The following is a 22,830-nucleotide window of genomic DNA, read 5'->3' on the forward strand; positions in this document are numbered from 1 at the left end:
ATTTAGGCTGGACCAGCAACATTCGAACATCCGAACATTAGCTAAAATTCTCAATACCAATGATAAATGTGATCTCCAGCATTTATTAAAATCTTTTACGTTCATAAACGACAAATTTACCATAGATTATCGCATACAGCTTGCATACAACAGCATGTTTAGTCTAAATGAAATACAAAAGATTAATATTTTCATACAAAGAATTTTCTGTTCTTTTATTAATGTGATATAGGTATTTTTATATAACACACGCGCGCGCACACACACGCACACACACAGACCATTTGTTACATATTCTGCTACAGCAAAGTATCTTGTACTTCCCTTGAACACAGAAAAAATGGGGGTGGTCAAATAATACAAAAAAAGAAAAACAAAAACTGCCACCAGCCTTTCAGATGATGTGCAAAATATTAAATCAAAAACATAGAATTGACAGTGGAGCCCATAATGTTTTTGTGAAACAGCTATAAATGTGAATTTAAAAATATATATATTTCAGTGAGGGGTGTCATGTAGCTTACATAAGGGCTGTAAAAGGATTCATACCAACTGACACACCAACAAATATAGTTGCGCTATATATATATATATATATATATATATATATATATATATATATATATATATATATATATATATATATATATATATATGGAGGCAAGTATTTTCACATGGGTAGTATTTCATACACGTGAGCAGAGAAATCTTCAGAAGTAAGCAAAACTATCCCGTCTTAACAGTTTAAAAATAAAATTTATTAGACAGCATCTTTCTCTAATATGTATAAATAAAAACAAGTATCAGAAACAACGCAAAATGTGCCGTATGAAATGAGTCGAACACAGAAGAGAGAGACAAAAAGCTGGCGAACGTAGGATCTTTCAACTCTTTTTAGTCGGTGCATGAAAGCAACTTAATCAAGTGTTTAACGTACATGATGCCCAGCCGCTGAACTACATCGCTGCGAGAAAGAAATGAACCATTTTGGAAACACGCACGTAAAAATGGACATCTTGGGAATATGGCAGTTTTACAATCTCTTCTGAGAATGTTGCAAAACGGCTTAAGCGGTAGAAACTCATGACGAAGCAGAAATCGCCCGCTGGCCCGAAGCAGTTCGACCAGGACTGTTCCACAGGCAAACTAGGCTGGACCCTTCCTCCCCCCGGACCTTATAGCTACAGAGCAAGTGAATTGGCCATTTCCGTTTGGGTGGGAGCACAGGGTGGAGATATACAGTGATGTCAAAGGCTAAAATCTGAGAGTCCACGTTTTGTCGCACCTGAACGTTTAGTCGTCAAATGTACCATCCTGCAATTGACTATATTACTTCCATACCTGGATTAAGGAACTCAAATATAAAATTAGCTATTTATGAGTTGATATACTTGGAAACACTGCTACAAATGGTACGATGACCTATCTACTGTTTACCGTTTCCTGTTTCTTGCTACAGTCCATAGTAGCGAGCTGTACAAAGGCCTGAATTCGGACCAAACAAAGAACGTCTGTGGGTCAGTGGTACCGGGTTTCTATGACATCGAAGGTCATTATCCCCTTGCCATACTCTCAATATCTATTTTTGGTCATTCTCTGAACACACACATGGCATTTTAGATGCTGTCTGTTTGATAGACATGTGCACAAAGAACAGGCAACTCTAACTTGTGAAAGTCATCGAGATTCTCATTTTAGCCGAGATAGGATTTGCTCTTGGTTTTAAAATTCCCCAGACACGTAACAGACAAATTTCAGCTGGAAAGAACTACAAGCAACATGTATCTTCGAATTGAACCCAAATTACACCAAATGCGACACCCCCAGGGACGATCACTTGATCACATTGAAGGATGTCTGTTTACTCTTTCCTAGCTGATCATTTTTTTGACCTGTAAAATACCACTGCTTTAAACAAGGGGCAAAACAACATTCAGGACAAGTACGACGGTTTGAAAACGGGGGGGCGCTGGGGAGTGTTTCTGCTTAAATGTGCCGGTATATGTCAGTGCTAACTACATATTATGGGTCATGGCAATAAGGACCTCCATCACATACTGGAATGAAGGAACTAGGTATTTGTTTGAACAAACCGGATGATCTCAGTTCCAATCCCAAGCTCTTAGCTGAGTGCAATGATCCCAATGTCTGAGCCCTGATGTGACCTCACGCTCACTCTAAAACTCCAGAAACTCCTTGGTGCATTTCTCCGTAATAGACACGCGGATGTCCTCCTCTTCGTAGTCGTCGAAGTTGCTTGTATCGCCCGCACCTCTGCACTTTGGTATGAAAGGAGCCTCTACCTATGAGCAGAAAGAAATCACAGGAGGCAGAGGATCAAAGAGGAGATACAGGCTACAGAGGGTTTGACAGATCTAAGCTATCCGGCTCCCCTTTGCCCAAAACAACTTCATTTTTCATTATCTGCCTGTGATCTAGTACCCAGATATCTGGCACCCTAGTAATCCCAACCTAAACTCTGACAACTAATATAGCCTGTTTTTCCAACAAAGGGTGAATCCTTACCTTTCTCTCATAAATGGCAATCCAGTCTGTTGTGGCGAACCACTTGTGGTTTTTAATGTCATTCACTCCGTTCTTCAGATTTCCGTACCGCTTGGTCAGGTCAACCTGGAGCAGATTCCTCAAAAGGTCTTTCAAGTCTGAGCTGAAGTGAGACGGGAATCGTACCTGCGGAGGAAAGGTTGGAATGGCACAGACTAAACACTGATGGATACGTTTTAACACACGCACTTCATTTAAAGAGACAGGTAGTGATTTTTAACCCGTGAGAAAGAATGCTGTTGATTAGGAGATAACCTAATGGTGATACACTTCTGTTAAGGACCCTCATTCAGGAGGCTGCTATACACAAATTCAGGTGCAGAAGCTGACGAACTGCTTGGGGCACCAGCTTTTCTCTGAACAGAGAAAAGAACCAGAGGATCTCTGGCACTGGTAGCACTTTCTGAAGATCTCCATACCTTGCCAGACACTATTTTCTCGTAGATCTGGATAGGCTGGTCTGCAAAGAAGGGCGGGTAGCCAGCTGCCATTTCGTAGATCAGAACCCCCAAGGCCCACCAGTCCACAGCCTTGTTGTAGCCCTAGACAAAGACATTTCCCAAGTCATGACCCAGAAGAGCAGACGACTCCCCTGTGCTGGGGGTCTGGTTGGAGGCGTTTAGTAACTTTATGTCCACACACGAGCGACACAGATGTGGTGAGAGTCACACACCTTGCTGAGAATGATTTCTGGGGCCAGGTACTCTGGGGTTCCACACAACGTCCAAGTTCTGCCTTTTACTCTTTTGGCAAAACCAAAGTCTGTCACCTGAAATAAGAAGTTAAGATTAATTACATGAGACGGTAGCAAATGCACCCTATGTGAAGGACGTGTAGAACCAGGACCGAATCTTAAACAACGAGCCTCAACACATCACGACAGTAGTTTAAAAGGGGCTGAGCCTGCTGGGAAGGCATCACCGACCTGGATGTAGCCATGTTGATCAATTAAAAGGTTTTCGGGTTTCAGATCTCTGTAGATAAGGTCGAGTGAATGGAGGTACTCAAAAGTCAGGACTATCTGAGCGGCATAGAAGCGTGCGTGAGGTTCGCTGTGGGAGGGAGTGGACACAGTTAGACACAGGCGAGGGGCACCTGAGCCGACAGCCCAGAGCATGTAGGCAAGAATGAGAACTACTGCTCACTCTCGGAACCCACCTGAACCTGCCGATCCGTCTGAGATGTGAAAACATTTCTCCACCCGGAACATACTCCATCACCATGTATAAATTGGAGTTGTCCTGGAATGAAGGATGACAGCATGAGAGGAAGCACTCGCTCTGACCTTTACAAGCAGTTAAACGGCCAGTCGGACTGACAAGCAGAGATTCCCACATGGCACCAGCCACACCTTGAAGGCGTATTCCAGCTTCACGAGGAAGGGAAAGGACACCGCCTGCAATATCCGCTTCTCGTTTAGCGTGTGCTCGATCTGCTTCAGCTTCACCACCTGAACCAGGAGAGACGGGGCAGCAGTCAGTGAGGGGCGGTGGCTCACCAGAGGACACGAGGTCCCTGAACTGTCCCCATACAGTGTCAAGGCAATGTAATATAACAACTATATAAACATACAAATAGCCTTTAAAAGAAAACTCACAATATCCAAGCATTTCACTTGCATAACACACAATAATAATTTTGGACCATGACACACGTATAAAAGATTGATTTCTATCGACAGTCAACAGAATCAACAAACTTTGATATATTAAGGGCTGCCTATGGAGACAAGATCATGGGTTAGAGAAAATAACATGAATCCACAAACATCTTTGAAACGAAATGACTGAATCCTCCATCGCACAAAACATCTGCTCCAAAATGTAAATAATTCTGAAAATTAGAAAATCCACTGCTTATCGCAGACATTTATTATAATATACATTTCCTTAAACATCCTGCAGGGGGCGATGGAGGAAACAGGCAGTATGTAATTCGTGACATTCACCTACCTTCTGCTTGTCCAGAATCTTCATCGCGTAGTACTGCTCTGTGCCTCTATGTTTTACCAACATAACTCTCCCAAATGAGCCAGTGCCCAGTGTCTTTAGCCTTTCAAAGTCATCTAGGCCCGTTGTGCTCTGAGGAGGGAAATGCCAGCCATTTATAACTGGAGTTGCTGGATCGAGCTCCACCCAGATCCAGAACCTGAATTCAAACCCACACCTACTAGTAAATTTAAACTTAAACACCCATTAAAGAACATTAATGCAAGTCAAGGCTTTAAAAATCAAACTTTTAGTGCTGTTATTATCGAAAGCATATTCTGTCTGACATTCTCAGTTGGCCCTGCTAGTAAAAGGGCTCCCTTAGAATAATCCAGCACACGGTGATCAAACAGTCTCGGGCTTCTGTACCTGTGGAGGACATTCCCATTTCCGTAAGAAGTCTTCTTTAGCTTTGGCTAAGAACTCTTTCACTGTCGGGGGGAGCATAAACAAATTAGTTAGACACAGGCAAACTGTCAACTTCAACAGGCTGCCTTCTCTCAATTAGGGAAGAATGGTCAATTCTGCAGTCAAAATTTTAAGCAACTACAGAAAAATTAGTATCTAGTTATTCATATGAAAATAAATATGTATTCGTATTTTTTCAACAATGTAGAATCTTTACAAAATCATACATTAAAAACTCAAAGGCAGGCAATCTGAGAAGTGATGCAAGATCCTTATGATTCCCAGATAAAGCATTCACTTTTTAAAAAGCAGAACAGCGATATTTAACAGTAAGATTCAGGAACTGTCACGCATCACTTCTAGATGTTAGTTTCTTTTCAAAATCATTTCTTTATGGAGTGAAAGCACGCCGTTACGACTAAAGGCACAGACAAACTAGATGATGGAGACCACAGCCGACAGACAGGAGGGGACGGCCATAATCACAGAAACTCCGGCGCAAAGCCAGTCAAGGGCTGGCATGAGGCTTGCATTGTTTCTTCATGCTTACATATCCAATTAAAAGGAAGAATGACTCAGGGTGCACAGCCAATAAAATGTCTAATTAACAGTGACGTAGGGAGGCTGGCTGTTTCTGTGATTTGCGGACATCTTGTTGAAGAAAAAGCATACCAAAGGTCTCTACAGATCACCAAGGATTTGCAGGAACACCCACAAGGATGGGAGGATGAGGAGAGGGAGAGAGAAAGGGGGAGAGAGAGAAAGAGAAAGTTCATGTATTTACAACAAGCACATCAAAAATACAAAGTGGATTAGAGGCAATGACAGTTAGTGTCTATAAGACCAACAGGAAAAAAGATGGAGGGGACGACTGGTTTGAACAGACTGACCGTTATCCAAATCCCCAAAATACCACCAATGACGAGAACACAACTTCTACATGACAAAAGCATTATGACAGAAAGACTCTGTAGGCCAGTGTTTCCCAACCTGACCCCTGGGGGACCCCCAGATGGTCCATGTTTTTGCTTCCTCCCAGCTCCTGGACATGGACCGCATGGGGGTCCCCAAGAATCGGGCTGGGAAACACTGGCCTACACTCGGTCACCATTGGCTTAGAACAAACTCATCATGTTAGCATCCCAGAGAGGAAAATGGAATAATGGTTTTAAAAAATGATCTATATGGACAGCTAGTGAAGCTGGTCATTTTACATGCCTACGTATTCTCACATAATAAAAGACTTACAATTTGCAGTGATGCACTATTTCCTAGGTGGCTGACAGCCGAGATTTTAGGCTGTATGACTTAATGACTATTATTAAAAAACAGCAAGGCTACTACGGGACGTTTTTTTATATTGTCCGTTTAAAACAGAAAAGCCACAATGACAACAAAGCTCTAGGGAAACCTTTACTGCAGAAAACAACCGGATCCCCTTTCATAAAAAACAGAGCAAATCACTGGAAGAGGAGGTGGGATCGCTTTGAGTGGAAACTGAAGCTCGTTACCGTAGACATTTTAAAAGCCTTTGAAACAGAACTTTCAACAGGGCAGAACAGACCAGGCTGCCTGCTGTAGCACCTGAACAGATTTCTGTGTTTACCAAGCATTTAACAGAATGAATAAATAACTAATACTTAGAATATTGCATCATTCTGCATCTCACCCAGGCCCAACAGATATAAAACCTGACACGAACGGGACGTAAAAAAAACTCTAACACAAGATAGACCGTACTGCACCACAATGGAGGACACGCCCCAAGTAATAGGATTTCCAAGCAAATTGTCAGGTCTTGATGATGGCTGACGACAGTATGGGCCAAAACGGGCAATTAGTTACCATCAAACAACAGGGTGAAACAAGCACATGTTAACAGCATGCTAGCGATACAGCACGACTTCTCTGATGTCTCGTTGTCTGCAGAAGCGACGTGGGGGGGCACCACTAACGCAGCGCACCACCTATGCAGTGCAGCCAGACCACAAACTGCTGCGCAGGAACGGAAACCTCGGGCCGGAGATTCGGCAGCAGCAGAGCGGTGGGCGGCTGGCGGTGGTGTGAAGAGAACTCGGCCTCCGCTGCTGGCTGGAATTTCCCCTTCGGAGCAGCACTAAAAACATGGCTGCCAGGGCCTGCTCAGCGCACTGCTCAGGTCACCACGGGTAACATGGTATCCGCCACACATACAGCAGGGCTTATTTCAGAAACTGTTCACCTTACGATGGCATTCAGACAATACAAGCAACACAAACATGCAGGGCTCCCTCTACACACTCCCCAAGGTACGCGTCCGATATGATTCCTCTGCAGATGGGTCTAATTCCTGCAGCTGCACTGTACACACAGACATCATAAACACACAAATTCCATCCACCCAAACATCCCTCCACTTTCCAAAGCTGTTCGCTCATCGGTTAATGGATATCAAATGCGTGGGGAACAGCTTGAACAGTAGGACTGTGTATTAGCAAGAATCCCGTGGTACGATACCTATCGTGATACAGGGGCTATAATACAACACATTGTGATATATTGTGACTCAATAAACAAGCCAATTTAGCTATTTTTAAACTTCTGTTTTTAGGAACACTGTCATAGTATGAAGGGCTCACCATCATATGCAGAAAATGCCAGAAAAAATGTTTTTTTTTTTTTAAATGAAATTAGAACAGTAGGATACGCTTTTACATTTACCACAGTCCCTGTAACATCCGACATCAAAGCACTTTTTGTGTAATTTGAGCAAAGGGATTAACATTTGACTATATCAATTTAAAAAATAAAAAAAGTGCTGGCAGGATTCTTTAGGAATTAAATAAATAAAAATTATAAACAGACAGCATTACATACTTTTACAGACAGTACATATTTTTAGATCTTGCTTTACAGGTTCACAGTATGCTGGTCCTTGCAAATGGCATGGCTCAGTGTCTTCTGCATTATGCAAGCTAAAATGAGCCTCTATGAAGCGGTGTATGGCGTGGGAGCCAGTCTAGCTCTTTTGTATACAGCCATCGGTGGTAGCAGTGCACTACTTCCTGTCTCGGTTTGGGTTGTTACGCTGGAGTGCAAGAATCAAAAATCAAATGGCAAAAGAAATATGCCGTCTGTCTGTCTAGCAGTCAGGGGTTTAAACACAACATAAAATTAAACCACTGTCTGCCACAAATCTCCGCATGAAAACTATTCATTAAAAACCAATGAGGTGTTTGAAAATTCATACAATATTACGAAACATAATACCATGATATTCATATGCATCGATATTTTTCAACAAGACTGCTGATCCACCACTGGGGACAAGTACACACTCTCTCCATTGAGGTAATAAGTTCAGAGTTTCACAAACAGCAAAGCTAAATGCTTTTCTAAAAGCCATAAAATCTAACCTGCAAAGACAGCAGATAACAGAACAAACATTTCACATCAGATGAGCAGCACTGCCGATTTAAGACTCCTCTCTAAATCATATGATTTTTTTCCTGCATAAGCGGAATTTCTTAACTGCATCATGCAGCACTCTGATGCACAGAAAGGCGCCTTTCGAAAACGGCCGTCTTCAAAACGCAGATCATCACACACACTCAGATATCTGTAAGCATGATTTCACTTACCATTCATTATGATAAAGCAGAGCGACACACATTAAGACAAAATTACATTTTAAGTGCGAATAAAGGCATCTACACTTGTATTTTAAACTGAAATCTTCGATTTTCAGGATGCCAGTAAAGCCACAGACACATAGGGGATGCAGCCGCATCATGATGCAAAAGTCCTCACAATTAGATCAAGCATAGCCCGTCGCCATGGGAACAGCATCAGCATTTGACTCCAGGCTGCGAGGGGGCCTGCTCGAAAAGCACATTCTCTCCCAAGCAGACATTTCTAAGCACTACCGGGAAAATATGTTAATTCAATGGGTTCTAAACTGAGCGAGGCTAGATTCTTTGTATTAAAAATAAACATAGAGCAAAAATGTGTACTGTCTGGCAGGGTGCTGGGAGGGGGCAAAAACATGAACTGTCTGTTGTTCCCGAGGACCGGGTTTAGAAGCACTACAGCAGAGGGAGGCTACTTCTTACCAAGGGACGCTGGCAGATCTCAAATTTTTTTAAGCAATTTTGTACAAGACGGAGAATACCCAGAGTGGGATTCTGGCAGTTTTTATATGTTTGATATTAGAAAAGCCACAAAACTTCCAAAATACGCTCAGTTGAGGGTGATCTGGCTAATACCAGGTAGGTTTGCCTCCAGACCGGAGCAGTGCATTCTGGGAAGCTTCTCTATAGACGCTTCCTGCATTAATCTGCTACTTTTGTACTTGTGGTCATGTTAGCTTTTTTTTTGAGTCTGGTCATTCTCTTCTCCCCTCTCTCATTCACAAGGTGTGAGACTACGCTCACGTCCCAACCCGACAAATCACGGCTGCCTGATGGGTCTTCAGACACTTCCTAAATTCTATGCACCGCCCTTCAACTTCTTCGGTGTCCTAACTTTAGGAGGTGCTGCTCACAGTGACCCCCCTACTCATTCCGTGGGGTTCAAACTTCATGCCACATGCAAAGCAGCAGCCAAAAAAATGCTCGACGAGCACCAATCACAAGCAGCGAGTAATGTCACTGAATTCAATCCCAGGGTCGGATTTTTTCTCTCACCTGTATATGTGTGTCTTTATGTCTCATAGGCAGCAAGACTGGATGAGTGAAAAGACGGTTTTCCCACAACGATCAATAAAGTATCAGACTCTGCTTATTTTTTGTTTTTAAGTATTTTTGCTGCCCATTCTAAGAGTTACACTTTCGCACAAAAAACACTAAAAACCTTGTTCTTCGTTTGTTAATGGTAAACCTTTCGCTCGGATTCAGACTTGTAGAGAATCCCTGCCAGAGAATGACCCTAAATACCGTAGAGAAGCGTTTGTTTTCGAAAAGCTCCGTGGCCTGGCTTCCTGGCCCCCATCGAGCTCCCGCCTTCCTTTCACACACACTTACTCAGCCGGTCATGGTGCAGGGCGAACTCCGACACTTGGGGGCCCTCTCCCTTCTGCTCTTGGGAACTCTTGCGGGACTTGTGGAGGAGGCGGTTGGCCAGGCCGTCCAGCAGGTGCAGGCTGATGCGCCCGTGCTGTTCCTTGCCCTGAGCCATGTCGCAATCGATCGTGTCTGGTGGCTTGTGGGGAGAGGGAGCGTTGGAGCGTTTCTCTGTAAAGTGCAACTAGGCAGGGTGTGTGTCACTTCCTGTTTGCCGCCTGGTGCGTTGCACGCGAACCCCCACCCCCCCCCCCCCCCCAGACCCTGCTTTGCTGGGCGAGGCCTCCGCATCTAGAGAGGACACTAACTGCTTCCTCAAAGGAAATGATATCATTCTAAACATAAACAAAAATACTGACCACATAAGCAAAGTAAAACAGGAGGCCATTACAATAAGGTGCAAAGGGAAATTAACTTTCCCCTGCGCTGAAGGGCTCCATCAAGCTGTGGGTGGAGCTTCTGCACATTACGGGACTCACACAGCGAGACAGTTTCACTTTCACTGAAGGATGCTTCACGTTCCTCCTCATAAGCAGAAGCTACCACAGCCATGATCACTCCGAAACACGCAGGGTAAGACAAGTCTCATTGACTTTTCTGTCATTTCAGTGGTCAGACATGATGATGGCTAATTAACTGGAGTGAAGACGCATCAACACATCACGATGAATCGATTATTAAAGTGGAAATTCAACTACATTGATCTGTTTATGGCAGAATTCATGTTTGGGGGCAAATTCCTCCTTAAAGGTAAAGACTCTTACTTTCGGGTTGTACCCTCCTGTTTTCACGTGTTGCAGTACCTGTACCAGCAGCAGCATGCGATTGTCCGAAATGTAGGATGGCAGGGGAACGGCCATTAATATTCATAAAGGAAGTGCTAAGATGATTATCTTTGTGCTACCACACTTTGGGGAAACTCATCCTATTTTGCATCCATCTAAAGATAACCTTATGTTGCAATGCGTTTCAGAAATGCCTCTCTGTCGTGGCGTTCGTTTTCCTGGAAAATGTAGCGATGGTCAAGACTAGGAAAAAAAGCGACGTTAGCCTTTGTGATGTACAAAACACTGGTTAACATATCATTATAGACCAATATTCGTTGAAATTTAAGATATTGACATTAGTCCGATGTGTCGATCTTGTCCGATTTTTCAACTTCATTAATATTCAAAGTAAGCAGCACCATAAGTTAGACATAACTACAAAAAAAAAAAAATTTAAGTGACTGGATTGTACGATCGGCCATTTTCCAGAGTGGAGGATGAGCTCATTATCAGCTCATTCACCACACAGCAGAGGTCTCAAAGTACCAGCCCGCGACATGTTTATAGTTTATTATGAAATCTGGCCTGTAGGTCGATATTTTGTTTTCCACAGAACAAAACGTTATGTCAAGAACATGAACCAGCAACTCACAATAAAACAGAGCCCCCTTTAATGTTTTTGTTTATATCTGCACAATACAGCTGTTGGCCTTTTCACAATCCTACACTGGCTGGTTCTCCCTGTTTAATAACAACATTGCTATGAGATTGCACTTTCTTTGTACTCCTTCAACAGTGTGTAAGTTCCCATGGCAATATCTGAATTTTTTTTCAGTGAAATTAAAAAGATTTGAATTTTGGTCGGCAAAGTAATCAAAAAACCGATTAATCGATTCTGACTGATACAAATTCAAGATTTACAATACATTGAATCATTCCCTCAATATCCAGAACTGAATCGCCTTGAGGCCAACAATTAACACCCCTAATCTATAAGGATAAGCCTTTTAATGGTCTACATACAATGACCCGACATTCTTCATTTGCACACTACAAGATATTAAGTTAAAAGCCTGTAAGCAAGAAGCCCTGAATGATTTGTCACAACATTCACCAGAGTGACACACACTATAATTTCAACATGAAGAGATGAAACCATCATTTTCTGCTTTTCAAGACACTACAAAATCTTCTGACTTTAGATGAGATAGATTTACCTGTCCTCACCCGCTAAGCACGCATTCTCGCATTTTCCCAGGGCAAGACGCAACCTGCTTAAAACCTTTTGACCAATAATTTATTACTGTGGCGAGTTTGAACAGCTTGCAGTCTTTTTAATTGTAAGACATTTGTAGTTCAGTGCAATGCTGCCCTCTCCTGGTAATGTTTTGCATTCTTCATGAGTCTGAAAGGGGGAGTTGTTAACGCCATGAAATTGCGGATATACTACAGACAGGCCAACGATCAGGCGCTTGAGGGTTTATGATGGTCTTTGTATTTCCACCGGCTTCACAGACAGTCCTTTCACCCCCCCTGGCTCTTACGTTGAAAAGTTTTGGGGCCAATGGGAGGCAGTGATACGCAAAGGCGGAAGTGTGCTAACCCACCCGGAAAGGGGTGTGGTGATGCGCTCTAACATGGGTTTGTGCACCCGAGGCATCTCGGGCTGGGATAGGCTGGTGAGCACACACATTTTTGGACATTCCATTTCACAGTTACGCACATCTGAAAGACAGACAAAGCTTTTGCCAAACCTGAAGCGAGGAACAATGAAGTTTGGCACCTAGCAGTCACGTCTTAGCAACAGGGACGGCTCAAATCATTTTTAAGGGCTCCAAGATTCTCTGCTTTATTTCCCTAGTTCTTTTCATGCTCTATCCAAAAACGATCCCCTCCCCCAGACCGGTTAAACACCGACGACTGCAAAAAAGTGACCCTGACAGATCTGAAGAGCACACAATAGGCCAGCTAGACTGAATATGGGAGATGGTGACAGGGCTTTTGTGCTTTGTGTCACGCTGAATTGAGGGAGAGAATTATTTGAAGCGGCACGCAAAAAACATATGACAGACTGCCACGAGAAGAGGAGCACAAGAGAGACGCCACATGTGACTGTCAGGTCTGAAGTCCTTCCATACAACACAGACAAATGTACTTCAGCAGAATTAATCTCAAAACTGAGGTGTGAACCTTAAAATCAGTACACATTCATGCATTTGCACAGAAATATTTTACAGCTTGAGTAAACCGGTTTCTCTGAAAGCTGCAATCCTGCCAAAAACATCACTGCTGATTTTAAACCTTTTGTTTACCTATATATAGCTGTGCATAAATCGTCCGAAAGAACAAACACTCCTCCCAAATTATAACCCTCCCATAAATAAAAAAAAAACTACAGTACAAGTATACATAAAACTACTCTATGAATCACAACCAACTTATCAATGCAAGTCAAAGGACATGCAAATGAATACAAGGTGATTGCGTCAAGCCTTTGAAATCTCATAATTACATTCATCCGCTGACAAAGGTTCCAGTTGAGGTTAAATGAGAGGTCCGACCAGACCTTCACGCCACCGAAGATAAGCGAAGGCAGGGTCCGATGGGGAAATAAATCACTTGGTGGGGGGGGGGGGGGGGGGGGGGGGGCGATGTCCTTACGGCTTTTGTGACTGTAGGCAGAGGACTGGACGTTTCACCATATTAGGCTGTGGTGAAGTTTTAAGTAAACACAAAGAAGAAGTTATTTACTGTGGTAGATAAGTACTGCAATGGAAATGCTTAGTCGAATTTCACTTCCCAGCCTGCTGTCCACCTCTCATGGACGACAATGCGAATGTCTTCCCACTCGTCTTCGCGGGAAAAAACGGTCCTTGTCACAAGATGCTTCACAGGAGCTAAAGGGGCCCAGGCATGTCAGTATTCTAGCTACAATACCAGGCCTCACATCAACGTGATCTTTAATATATCAGACAGTGCAGCATACAACAATAAGTGGAAATGACTGCATTAGACGATCACTCATTTTCCGTACTTGCGTATGAAGGATTTTGTCGCCTCATTCATCACTTAGAACCTCAGTACAGCCTCTAAGGTCGGCTCTACTTCACTGGCGTCTCACTGTCTGTAGAAAATGATGGCTACAGATCTGTGAAGCTCAGAGGTTAGCTGGATACCAGTAATATTACTGTAAAGTAGTAGCAGTGCACAGATATGGAAATTTATCCAGTTCTGATAACATATTTTTATTTTATACTGCTGATTAGCACAATGATGTTACTGGCCAGATTTAAGAAAGAATTAAAAACATCTAGTAGGCCTTGCAGGGGGGGATTGTCCCATATAATAAAATGCTGTGTCCTGTGTTGAAGAAGTACAGAAAGGACTTGGCCCCATGTTTTTTTTTTTTTTTTTTTTTTTTAAATCGGATCACGCAATCAATGTCCACCCCCCCAGCAATTTTAAACTTCAGGGACCCGGTGGTGGGGGGCTGTTGGCGTCTCATTTCATCAGAAAGTGGCAACCCTACTTTAAGTGGTGAATGAGAAAAACAGCTGATTGACCAGTGTATCCACCATTATATTAGTTGCATTTAGTTGCTTATTGGTGAAGTTTAAATTATTAGCCTCAGAATCTGAAAAATTTCCACATCCACGTGTCACTAATTTAAAGTCAGTTAGGTGCCACTTTACATTAAGGCTAACCATATAAAAGGTTTATCAATGGTTTATAATCTGGTTATTAATTAGGTTGTAACACTTCATAAATTAATAATAGACTATTTTAAACAGGTTATAACCGTTTTCTTTGTATTAATGAGTTACTACCATTTACAAGTGACAAAAGGGAGCCTTATTGTAAAGTGGTACTGTCAATTTTCTGAATTAGTATTAAATCAATTGGAAATTTTTAAATGACAAGCAAAACACTGGCTGATAATATTCACAAAAACTATTGAAAAAATTTCATTTACAGAAGCATGAACTCATTTTCGGGAATGACATGAAGTTGTATGGAAAGTTCGGAGAAAAACATACAGAAGTCCAAGAGACAGATACTCAGATTCAAGGCACAGGATCCAAAACCGTCTGGGGTAGCACAGAGCACATCAGGAGAGAGTTTACTTACTGCACAAACTCCAATTGCCATTGATTTTATGGACATATGATTCCCCTACAAAGCAAAAACACTGTGCTGAAGTAATGCAGAGTTTAAATACATTCTAAAAAAGCACATCTGAAGACCAAGGTCTATTTTAAATAATGTGGCAGAGCACAGGAAAATGCAGCAGCCGTGGCAAGTGTATGGAGGAGGTGTATCTGTTTGGGAGTGTTGTGCTTTGCTGCAGGTGACGTGGACGGAGCGATGAACTTAGGGCCTCATTCCCCAAAACCCAGTGCTGAAGCCACCTCTATTCTCAGGACATGAGATCTGCAAGGTGCCCATCGCAAGACGAAGCAGTACTTACATAAACAAACACATCTGTATGCCATAAAGGTTCACCAACACAATAGCATGCAAAACATAGTATTTCTTTAATAAGACACCAAACCTTTAAAAACTCCAACTTAAAGTCTGCAATCAGGTGTAACCGTATAATGTTAAATTTAAAGACAAATACAGAGTAAAGAACAGGCGCATGAAACATATGATCACTTATAAGCAGGGATGCTTGTTTTTTGGGGGGTTTTTTGGTGTAGACTGCGAACACACAAACGTTCCGGACACACACAACTTCCAAAATTTATGGCCATGCCAAAGCTCAGTGGAATACCAAATCCTCACTGTTAACAAGGTGGACTGAAACGCACAAAAGACGAGCTGGTCTAGGTGCATGAGTGACTAAAAATCAAAGTAGTCACATTGGAAACGACCTCAGAGGGGGTGATGAAAAAGTATGCGTAACTCTTAAAGATAATGCACATCTGCAGAATGTTCATTTTGTTGGAAACACGGATTGTGAGGATCACTTACGGAAGGAAAGTGATTTAAATGCTTAAGCATAGGGGGAAAAACGACATTGATAACCTCTCTTTAAAAATCAGGTGGACTACTAAAAACCTCTTACAACTTTAAGCCTTCACTGGTGTTCAGAGAAGGAAAACTTAGACATACTGTTATCCTTGAAATGAAGCATTATTTTTGGTATTCACTTTATTGATAAAAAAAATTGAGTCATATGCTGTAAAAACTGTGTTGCTGATCATTTTGCGATGTCATTGAAATAATACAGCTCCAAACATACTGAGGTGTGCTATCCAACCAATCAGACTGGAGCTTAGATGATGACAGCAGCCTATAAGATGTTCAGTTACACTGCAGGCCACTGGTTCCCAAACTCTGCCTGTCCCATGGGTCCCTTGCCTTTGACCGCTTAATTAGCAGCGACTGCAGCAGTCTGAATGCTGACTGTGATCTTACACACACTGACATTTCATAATCGTTTGCCTATACTAGCAAGAATAACATCTTTCTAATTCAAGAGGAAATCTCTAGTATATCTATAATTCACAATTTTTCCAAGTCATGGATTACTGATACATGCCATTCATTCACATGCCATCAAGTCAAACCGAAATATTAATCTCTTTTTTTATACAAATCAAACAAAAAACACCAATGCATAATTTTTGCGAAAGCTCTTAAACAAATCCAAACTGCGGCACTGGAGCCGTCCTGTGGGTAGATAATATTCTGCGTTCCACAAACAACAAAATCAAATAACTTTACACACTGTTTAAACCTATAGATGCCATAACAAGCAGCACATCTACATGAATAAGACATTCATACTAAATCCAGGTATGCAAAACAAACTTCCATCTATCACTACAAAAATATAATAGATAGAATTCTAAGAATCCTAAAAAAAACATCCATTTGGCAGATACAGTTTAATGTTTTCACTTCAATATTAATTTCAAACTTACAATAAACTGTCAATCAAAAACATACAACACCGATAAAAAGATCAACAATTTCACATTGTTACCAGTTGTTACCAAATTCAAACTGGCAAAAACAGGAAGGGTACAAACACACCTGTCCTAGCACGCGATTCCATCTGGCGTACAGCATTCCTTCGTCTGAATAAAGGCGCAAGTGCCTTTAACACATAAAGGGAAAAACGAGTTTGGGTTCTGACATCCATTATTATTCTGTTTATGCCCCAGAAAAGCGTGAAGCCCATCAGACACAGATCAGCACACAGCAGAGCGCAGACTTGCTTACGGTCAAAGCTAAGCACAGTATTTGTGTAATATGATAACTGTGGGAACTGAACCACTAAATCTGCCTTTGTCGACTATTTATACACATTGATGCAGTTTCTCTTCACGTCATTATGTAAGATTTTAAATCATTCACACTGCCTCTCCTCATGCGATGTTCTAAACTTGCTGGGTTGACCGTATGTCACCCAGGGTAAGATTTAATACTTGGATTAAAAGGTATGAATGTAAAAACGATTCATTTGGCTACGTCTTGCTTTCAGAAGGTGAAGGATTTGACCAAATACAACACAGTACTCAAACAGATCAAGACGCACATAGAGAGTGAATGCTTGGTAGGACCTCATTTAAAATTTCCAGAAAAGTGGAGAATCACTCCAAATTCCAACCTTATCACTTGCTACCCTGGAAAAAAACAAAGAGCCTTTTCTCTCCTCTTCCAGTAAACATTCTCCACGTGTCAGGATTAAAAGTGCAACTAAAACTGATTCTATATGTGGCCCTCGACCCAAGATCAGAGGTCTTTACCATCTTCACCCTAAAACAAAACAAAAAACTGTCCTTGGATTGGGGGCGTGTGGTTAAGCAGTTAAGGAATGTAATTAAGCATATACGACACGTAGATCATCATCTACGATACGTTATAATTAGTTGTATTCATTAAAGTAAATGTAACGCTGAACAATCTATCCATTTTATCACAGATCATAGAAACCTTTCATAAAAAGTCGGGCGAGTCAAAAACACGGCAGACGCGCATCTTTAGAGCATAGCAGCCATTTACTAAACCTTTCCACTTTTACACTACTAAGTGCCTTTGAAAAGGTTTCCGAAACGTTTGCAAAATCAAACACTCCTGCATCGGCCACAACATCTGTCACAGGCCAGCGTGTGCGGCAACATCTGCAACAAGACCCGCCGCTTGTCACCATAACACTGCCGCCTGTTTCTCGATGCATGTCCCTTCCAGCTGCCCACCCCAGCCGGCCGGTCGGACGGCCAGCCGGCTTCCCCGTATCTGACCCCCATACTGCAGCAGATACCTCTCTTGAGAGAAAAGCCCCGTATAAAATGGAGCACTACCGTGCTCCGATCGGGATCCGAAAAGCCTACCTATCCCAGGTCTCCTGGATCATCCCCCAACCGCCCCGTAGTCCTACACCCAGGCGGAGAAATGGAGGGTGCACGGCGGCACGCGATGCCATCTGGCTGTGGATCGGCAGCCAACCCCGTGTCCGGCGGCCAGGCTGCCGCGGTTTGCAGGCCCCCTCCTCTTATATTTACCGCGGCCTAATGTGTTATTAATACCCTCCAACCGTCTTACAAGCGGAGACAAGGGCGAATATTAAGCATTTAACCCGGCGGCAATGAATGGGCGCGCGCACCCCGGCCACCGCACCCCCCCGGACCCCCAGACCACTTCCCGCACTCGGCCCAGGCGGTGGGCCTGTCCAGGGCCGCAGCCCCCTTCCCCCCGGGACTCACCGCTCTCCAGCTCGTTGCCTTTCTTGGCGGTGGCGGCGTTTCCCATCGTGAGGAGAAAACGAGCCGGCGGTTGGGAGTGTGGCAGATGGCGGCGGAGCTCGAAAGGCTTCCCCGTTATGCCCCCGGTCCTCAGCCCGGTAACCGTGTAACCGCAGGAGGGAGGGAGGGACGGAGAGAGGGAGGCCCCGCTTTCACCGCCGGTCCCTTCTCTCTTTTCTTTCCCTGTATCTTAGCGGGTAAAACCCTCACCTACGTCGCTGTCATGTAGCTACCCGTCCCTAGCTACGCTCTCTCGTGTTTTTTTTTTTTTTATTTCCTTCCCCCCCGTTTAGCTTCCACTGTTGATCCTCGTCCACCATCAAATACACACCGGAAGTGACGGTAGGTCAAGGAAAAGGACGGGAGCTGCGCTGGCATCTAGCGGTCAGAGGGGGGCGCGCAGCCATACCGGACGGCGGCAGGTAGGACGATGCAGAAGCCACATCTATGATTGGAAAATTTTAAACCTAATTAAAGACACAGTCCAAACAGAAAGCAAGACTTTTCTATGTATAATTATTACCTCCCAGTTCTGAGATTTCAGACACAGCTTTGACCCACAGCTGTCTGGCCTAACCCCATAGGCTATGCCAAATTGTTCTTAGTGTGCGAGTAGTTTTATATCCTATGAAGGACTGGTGTTCCAGGATTCATCACTGTCATCTTTTTTTTTTTCATTTTGTGTTGTGTTACTGCCAGTCCCACTGAGCACTCTGAGGGTCATAAGGAGACAAAATTAGTCAGAGGGAACCCACACAATATGGGGAGAACATGCAAAATCCAGACGCAGAGAGCAGGGGCGAGATTTATAGGGCTGTGCAGTGGGCCACCATGCTGCCCTTAAGTGCAGAGAGAAGAGAGGAGAGAGGTACCCATGTGTGGTCTTCAGGTATCTGTTTTGACTTGGCCTCTGCCCGCTGGTCTCCACCTCCTGCCCTGGTCAGTCACAGATGGTGAGGAATTGGCACCTGTGTGACTGGAAGCCAGCCTGCTGTCCTACGGACCTCTGCAGGTGTGAAAGTAAACCTGGAACTCTCACAATCAGCACCTTGCTTTTGTCTAGGCCAGGAGTCTCCAGCCTTATTTACTGTGAGATCTACTTATAGAACAAATGTAATCTGGGAAGCTGTGGGATGGGGGGTGGGGGGGGGGAGGTTGGTGGTTAGGGTTGCCACGGTAATCATTTTACTTTTACATCCACTTTGCAGCATGATTGCTCCCAAGTAACATATGCAAATATACATTTATACTAAAAAAAATATTGTTCTGATTTCTAATCATTGTTACACGGATTACTCATTGGATCCCTGTGGGCTACTAGCAACTCGCAGTTGGCGTGTCAGCAGCCACTGATCTGGGGTCTTACTGGGAATGTGCTTTGAAGTCCCATGTATCACAGCTGGTTTCTCTTTTGTTATTTTACTCTGCATCTATGATGGCAAAAAAATACTTACTGCTGGATGCATTTTACTGGGATCTTTGACCCATATGCAGAATATCTTTAGAGATACCACTTTTATACATGTGTCTACTGGGACAATATCCGCCTTGTAGGGGAAGATGGCTATTAAATCTAGTTTCATAGAGGAAGGCGACCTGCGTTTCACATCTGGCTGCTGAATCAGCTGTCTGCTTTAAAGGTAAAACAGATCTTAGCGCATTTTACGGGAAAGAAGACCGATGAATTATTTCTGATTAATAATTCCACAGTGTATTCAAATCAGAGGTAACTCACAGGTCATTTAGCTCTATAAAAACATATGCAAAAGCAACGTAATCCATAAATACACATAGAAAATTAAATTACAAAGGATTTTGTGCAGGGGGTAAATTCCCACTGCTCCTATTACCCTTCATAGCACTATTACATACGACTATGTATTACCACACACTTTCAATCACCCAATACAATAGCTATTTCCCAACAAAAAAAATGACCATGACAACAACACGTTAACATTTTCCAGCCCGCTGTGAAAAATGGAGTTACTGCTCTCGATTTTATTGCGTAAGTGATTCCTGAAACAACAGAATGAGTTTCACTCTCCGGGGCACCAGGGAAATGTCTTTTATTGGACCCCAAGGTAGCAGAGGTGGTCAGACTTGTTGACATTAACTGACCACACAAGGTTGTCTCAGTGGAAGGTAATCTAACACCAAGCCTGGCTGTGATATCAATCATAAATGGATTCACAAACGCCCAGCAAAGTCTTTGGGTGGCTATATGACCTGCTGTGCCCTAGAAAGATGTCAGTCTCACAGGAGAGCAGAGATCTAAATGCAGGAGGGCCGCAAAGTGGAGGAAAGTCAGGACGATTCCAGGGGCCCCAGAGAGACTGCGGCCCTAAAAGTCTGATTGGTCTGGGCTTGGGAGCCCAATATAATATGCTTTCATGGGGCCCGGAATCATTAGCAGCACCCCTGCCTACATGTAAATAAAGACACTCAAACGGTTTTATGTAGTCTACAGTCATGTTTTAAAAATCTGCTCTTTACTCTGATCTTCTTCTTGGGTTCAAATTGCAGCCGTTCATCTCTTTGATTAAGGACACCTTAAGCAGACAGTCAGTGGGAAAGCGTCCTCAGAGCAATGCCGAAACTGGACACTCGTAATTACTCCTAAACCTTCTACGTTGTACCCCCGTTTATCCTAATGAGGCGAACACTGGATGGACCGTGCACTCTGACAGGCTGCCAGCAAGGTCGAAGTAAATCAGGTTTTGAATAGATGTACTTATTAATATGCAACACATGACACCTCAGGCAAATTCTTCAGTTTTATGTATTTATGAATCCAATCAAAGCCCGAACCAAACGGTATGGATATTTATTTAATAATAAAGTTAGTACTACATGAGGAAATAATCATGGTACTGTCGCCCTCTTGTGTTCATACGGAGGTATCGGTACAGCATCTATTTTCCTGGTGAAACGTTCTAAGATAAACTTTGTTACAATGGAATTTCATTTAACTTTTTCGACATGAGAAACACAGGCTTACCAAGAATGCAGACCGGTGTACACTTTTATTTCAGTCTGTCTCATTCAGATCAAAGTAGGCCTAACTAAACAAACGATTTTGTTTTATTCTATATCTTAATCACTTGGCACGTATGCATAAAAAAACAGACTGAAAATGTTAATACTTTATACTTAATACTTTTATACTTAATTACAGTGGTTTTCAGACACATCTGGCAGACACCCAATGACGAGAGCACCATGGTATCACGATTCAAAATGAGGTAAGTGTAAAAGACTCCAAGATTAATATTTCAATAACAAACACAAAGCAAGTCAGTCTAAGGCTGGTGTTATTTCCTCTTTCCGCTTTTGCCACGGCTCCAGGTTAGTTCCCCCTCCAGCCAAATACGTCGCTCCTGTTTGGGAACAAGGCATACATCAGACTGATAGTTGAGAGGAATCTTTTGGGACTGTAAATTGAAAGGTTACGCAGAAAATATTTACCCGTGACCTAAAGCAGCGCCCTCTCTAATAGAACTGGAATATAAAATAGTAATTATTTCGCTTAACAAACTTTTTTTTTGCAGAAATCCTTCCCATTAAATGATCTGAGACTATTTTCATGCATACAATGTGGATACCGCTGTGAGCTGCAACTAAATAAGTTAAAGCGGTTCTATATTTCCCGGTCTGGGTGTCAGAAAAACAATACAAAAAAAACAAAGTTTGGCTAGTCATTGATCATTTCCTTCGATTCCAATTAGAGATGCATTTCTAAGTCCTTCCCCCCGTTCCTTGTTTATATAGGCGTGACAGACTCACGTGGGCGAGGAGGTCATTAGGCTGTCTCAGTCCATAAACTCCCTAGTTTGGGCTACACAATAATCAGCAACCGTGTTCTTTAATGGCTGTGCCCGATCCTTGTTCCTATTGAGTTGTTTTCCCACATTCGCCAGGGATTAAGGGACGACCCCCGCGAAGACCGTGACTGTCACCCTGACAGGCAGAATGGTGAGGAATCGTTAACCTCGGCATTGATACCGCGGCATCTACGCCAAAGCCAGTACGCCTCATTTGCCCGAAGTAGGTAATGATTTTATAACAGAACGACTAACATGCTTTATGGATATTTACTGAATTTCCCTGTTAAATCTGTTTCAAATACATACTGTCGGAAATAAAACGTAAAAAAACTTTTTCTATTTTAATAAGGTTAAATAATGAGAAAATACATGCATTTACTCATATTGGCATGGTATTAGAATCTGGTATTGTTAAGTGTCTATTTTCTTTAGCGTCCAATTTAATGGTAATTACAACAATTTTGAAATGAAAACTCTTATTT

The 22,830-nt window shown here is 42.8% G+C and overlaps 1 protein-coding gene and 1 long non-coding RNA gene across 6 annotated transcripts; one reads left to right on the forward strand and one right to left on the reverse strand.

Annotated features, from left to right (window-relative positions):
• Nucleotides 1-63: 63 nt before the first annotated feature.
• LOC125716344 (cAMP-dependent protein kinase catalytic subunit beta) lies at nucleotides 64-18,869 on the reverse strand. Of its 5 annotated transcripts, none has more exons than XM_048988532.1 (11): nucleotides 18,483-18,869; nucleotides 14,896-14,940; nucleotides 4,923-4,984; nucleotides 4,518-4,646; nucleotides 3,917-4,015; nucleotides 3,724-3,806; nucleotides 3,491-3,617; nucleotides 3,239-3,334; nucleotides 2,985-3,107; nucleotides 2,527-2,691; nucleotides 64-2,303 (listed from the first exon to the last, which is right to left on the reverse strand). In XM_048988532.1, exons 1-11 carry the CDS (start codon nucleotides 18,526-18,528, stop codon nucleotides 2,178-2,180), a joined length of 1,101 nt encoding a protein of 366 aa, XP_048844489.1. In that variant the 5' UTR covers nucleotides 18,529-18,869; the 3' UTR covers nucleotides 64-2,177. The 5 variants fall into 5 exon arrangements, with proteins under 5 accessions (XP_048844489.1, XP_048844486.1, XP_048844490.1 ...); XM_048988529.1 differs by lacking the exon at nucleotides 18,483-18,869 and adding an exon at nucleotides 16,810-17,916; XM_048988533.1 differs by lacking the exon at nucleotides 14,896-14,940 and having other exon boundaries at nucleotides 18,483-18,868.
• Nucleotides 10,392-22,599, forward strand: LOC125716347 (uncharacterized). The gene is made up of 3 exons (XR_007384319.1): nucleotides 10,392-10,573; nucleotides 21,700-21,766; nucleotides 22,442-22,599. It is a non-coding gene; the product is annotated as an uncharacterized LOC125716347 (long non-coding RNA).
• The last annotated feature ends 231 nt before the right edge of the window (nucleotides 22,600-22,830 follow it).

This window comes from Brienomyrus brachyistius, chromosome 21 (genome assembly GCF_023856365.1).
Source record: "Brienomyrus brachyistius isolate T26 chromosome 21, BBRACH_0.4, whole genome shotgun sequence".
NCBI lineage: Eukaryota > Metazoa > Chordata > Actinopteri > Osteoglossiformes > Mormyridae > Brienomyrus > Brienomyrus brachyistius.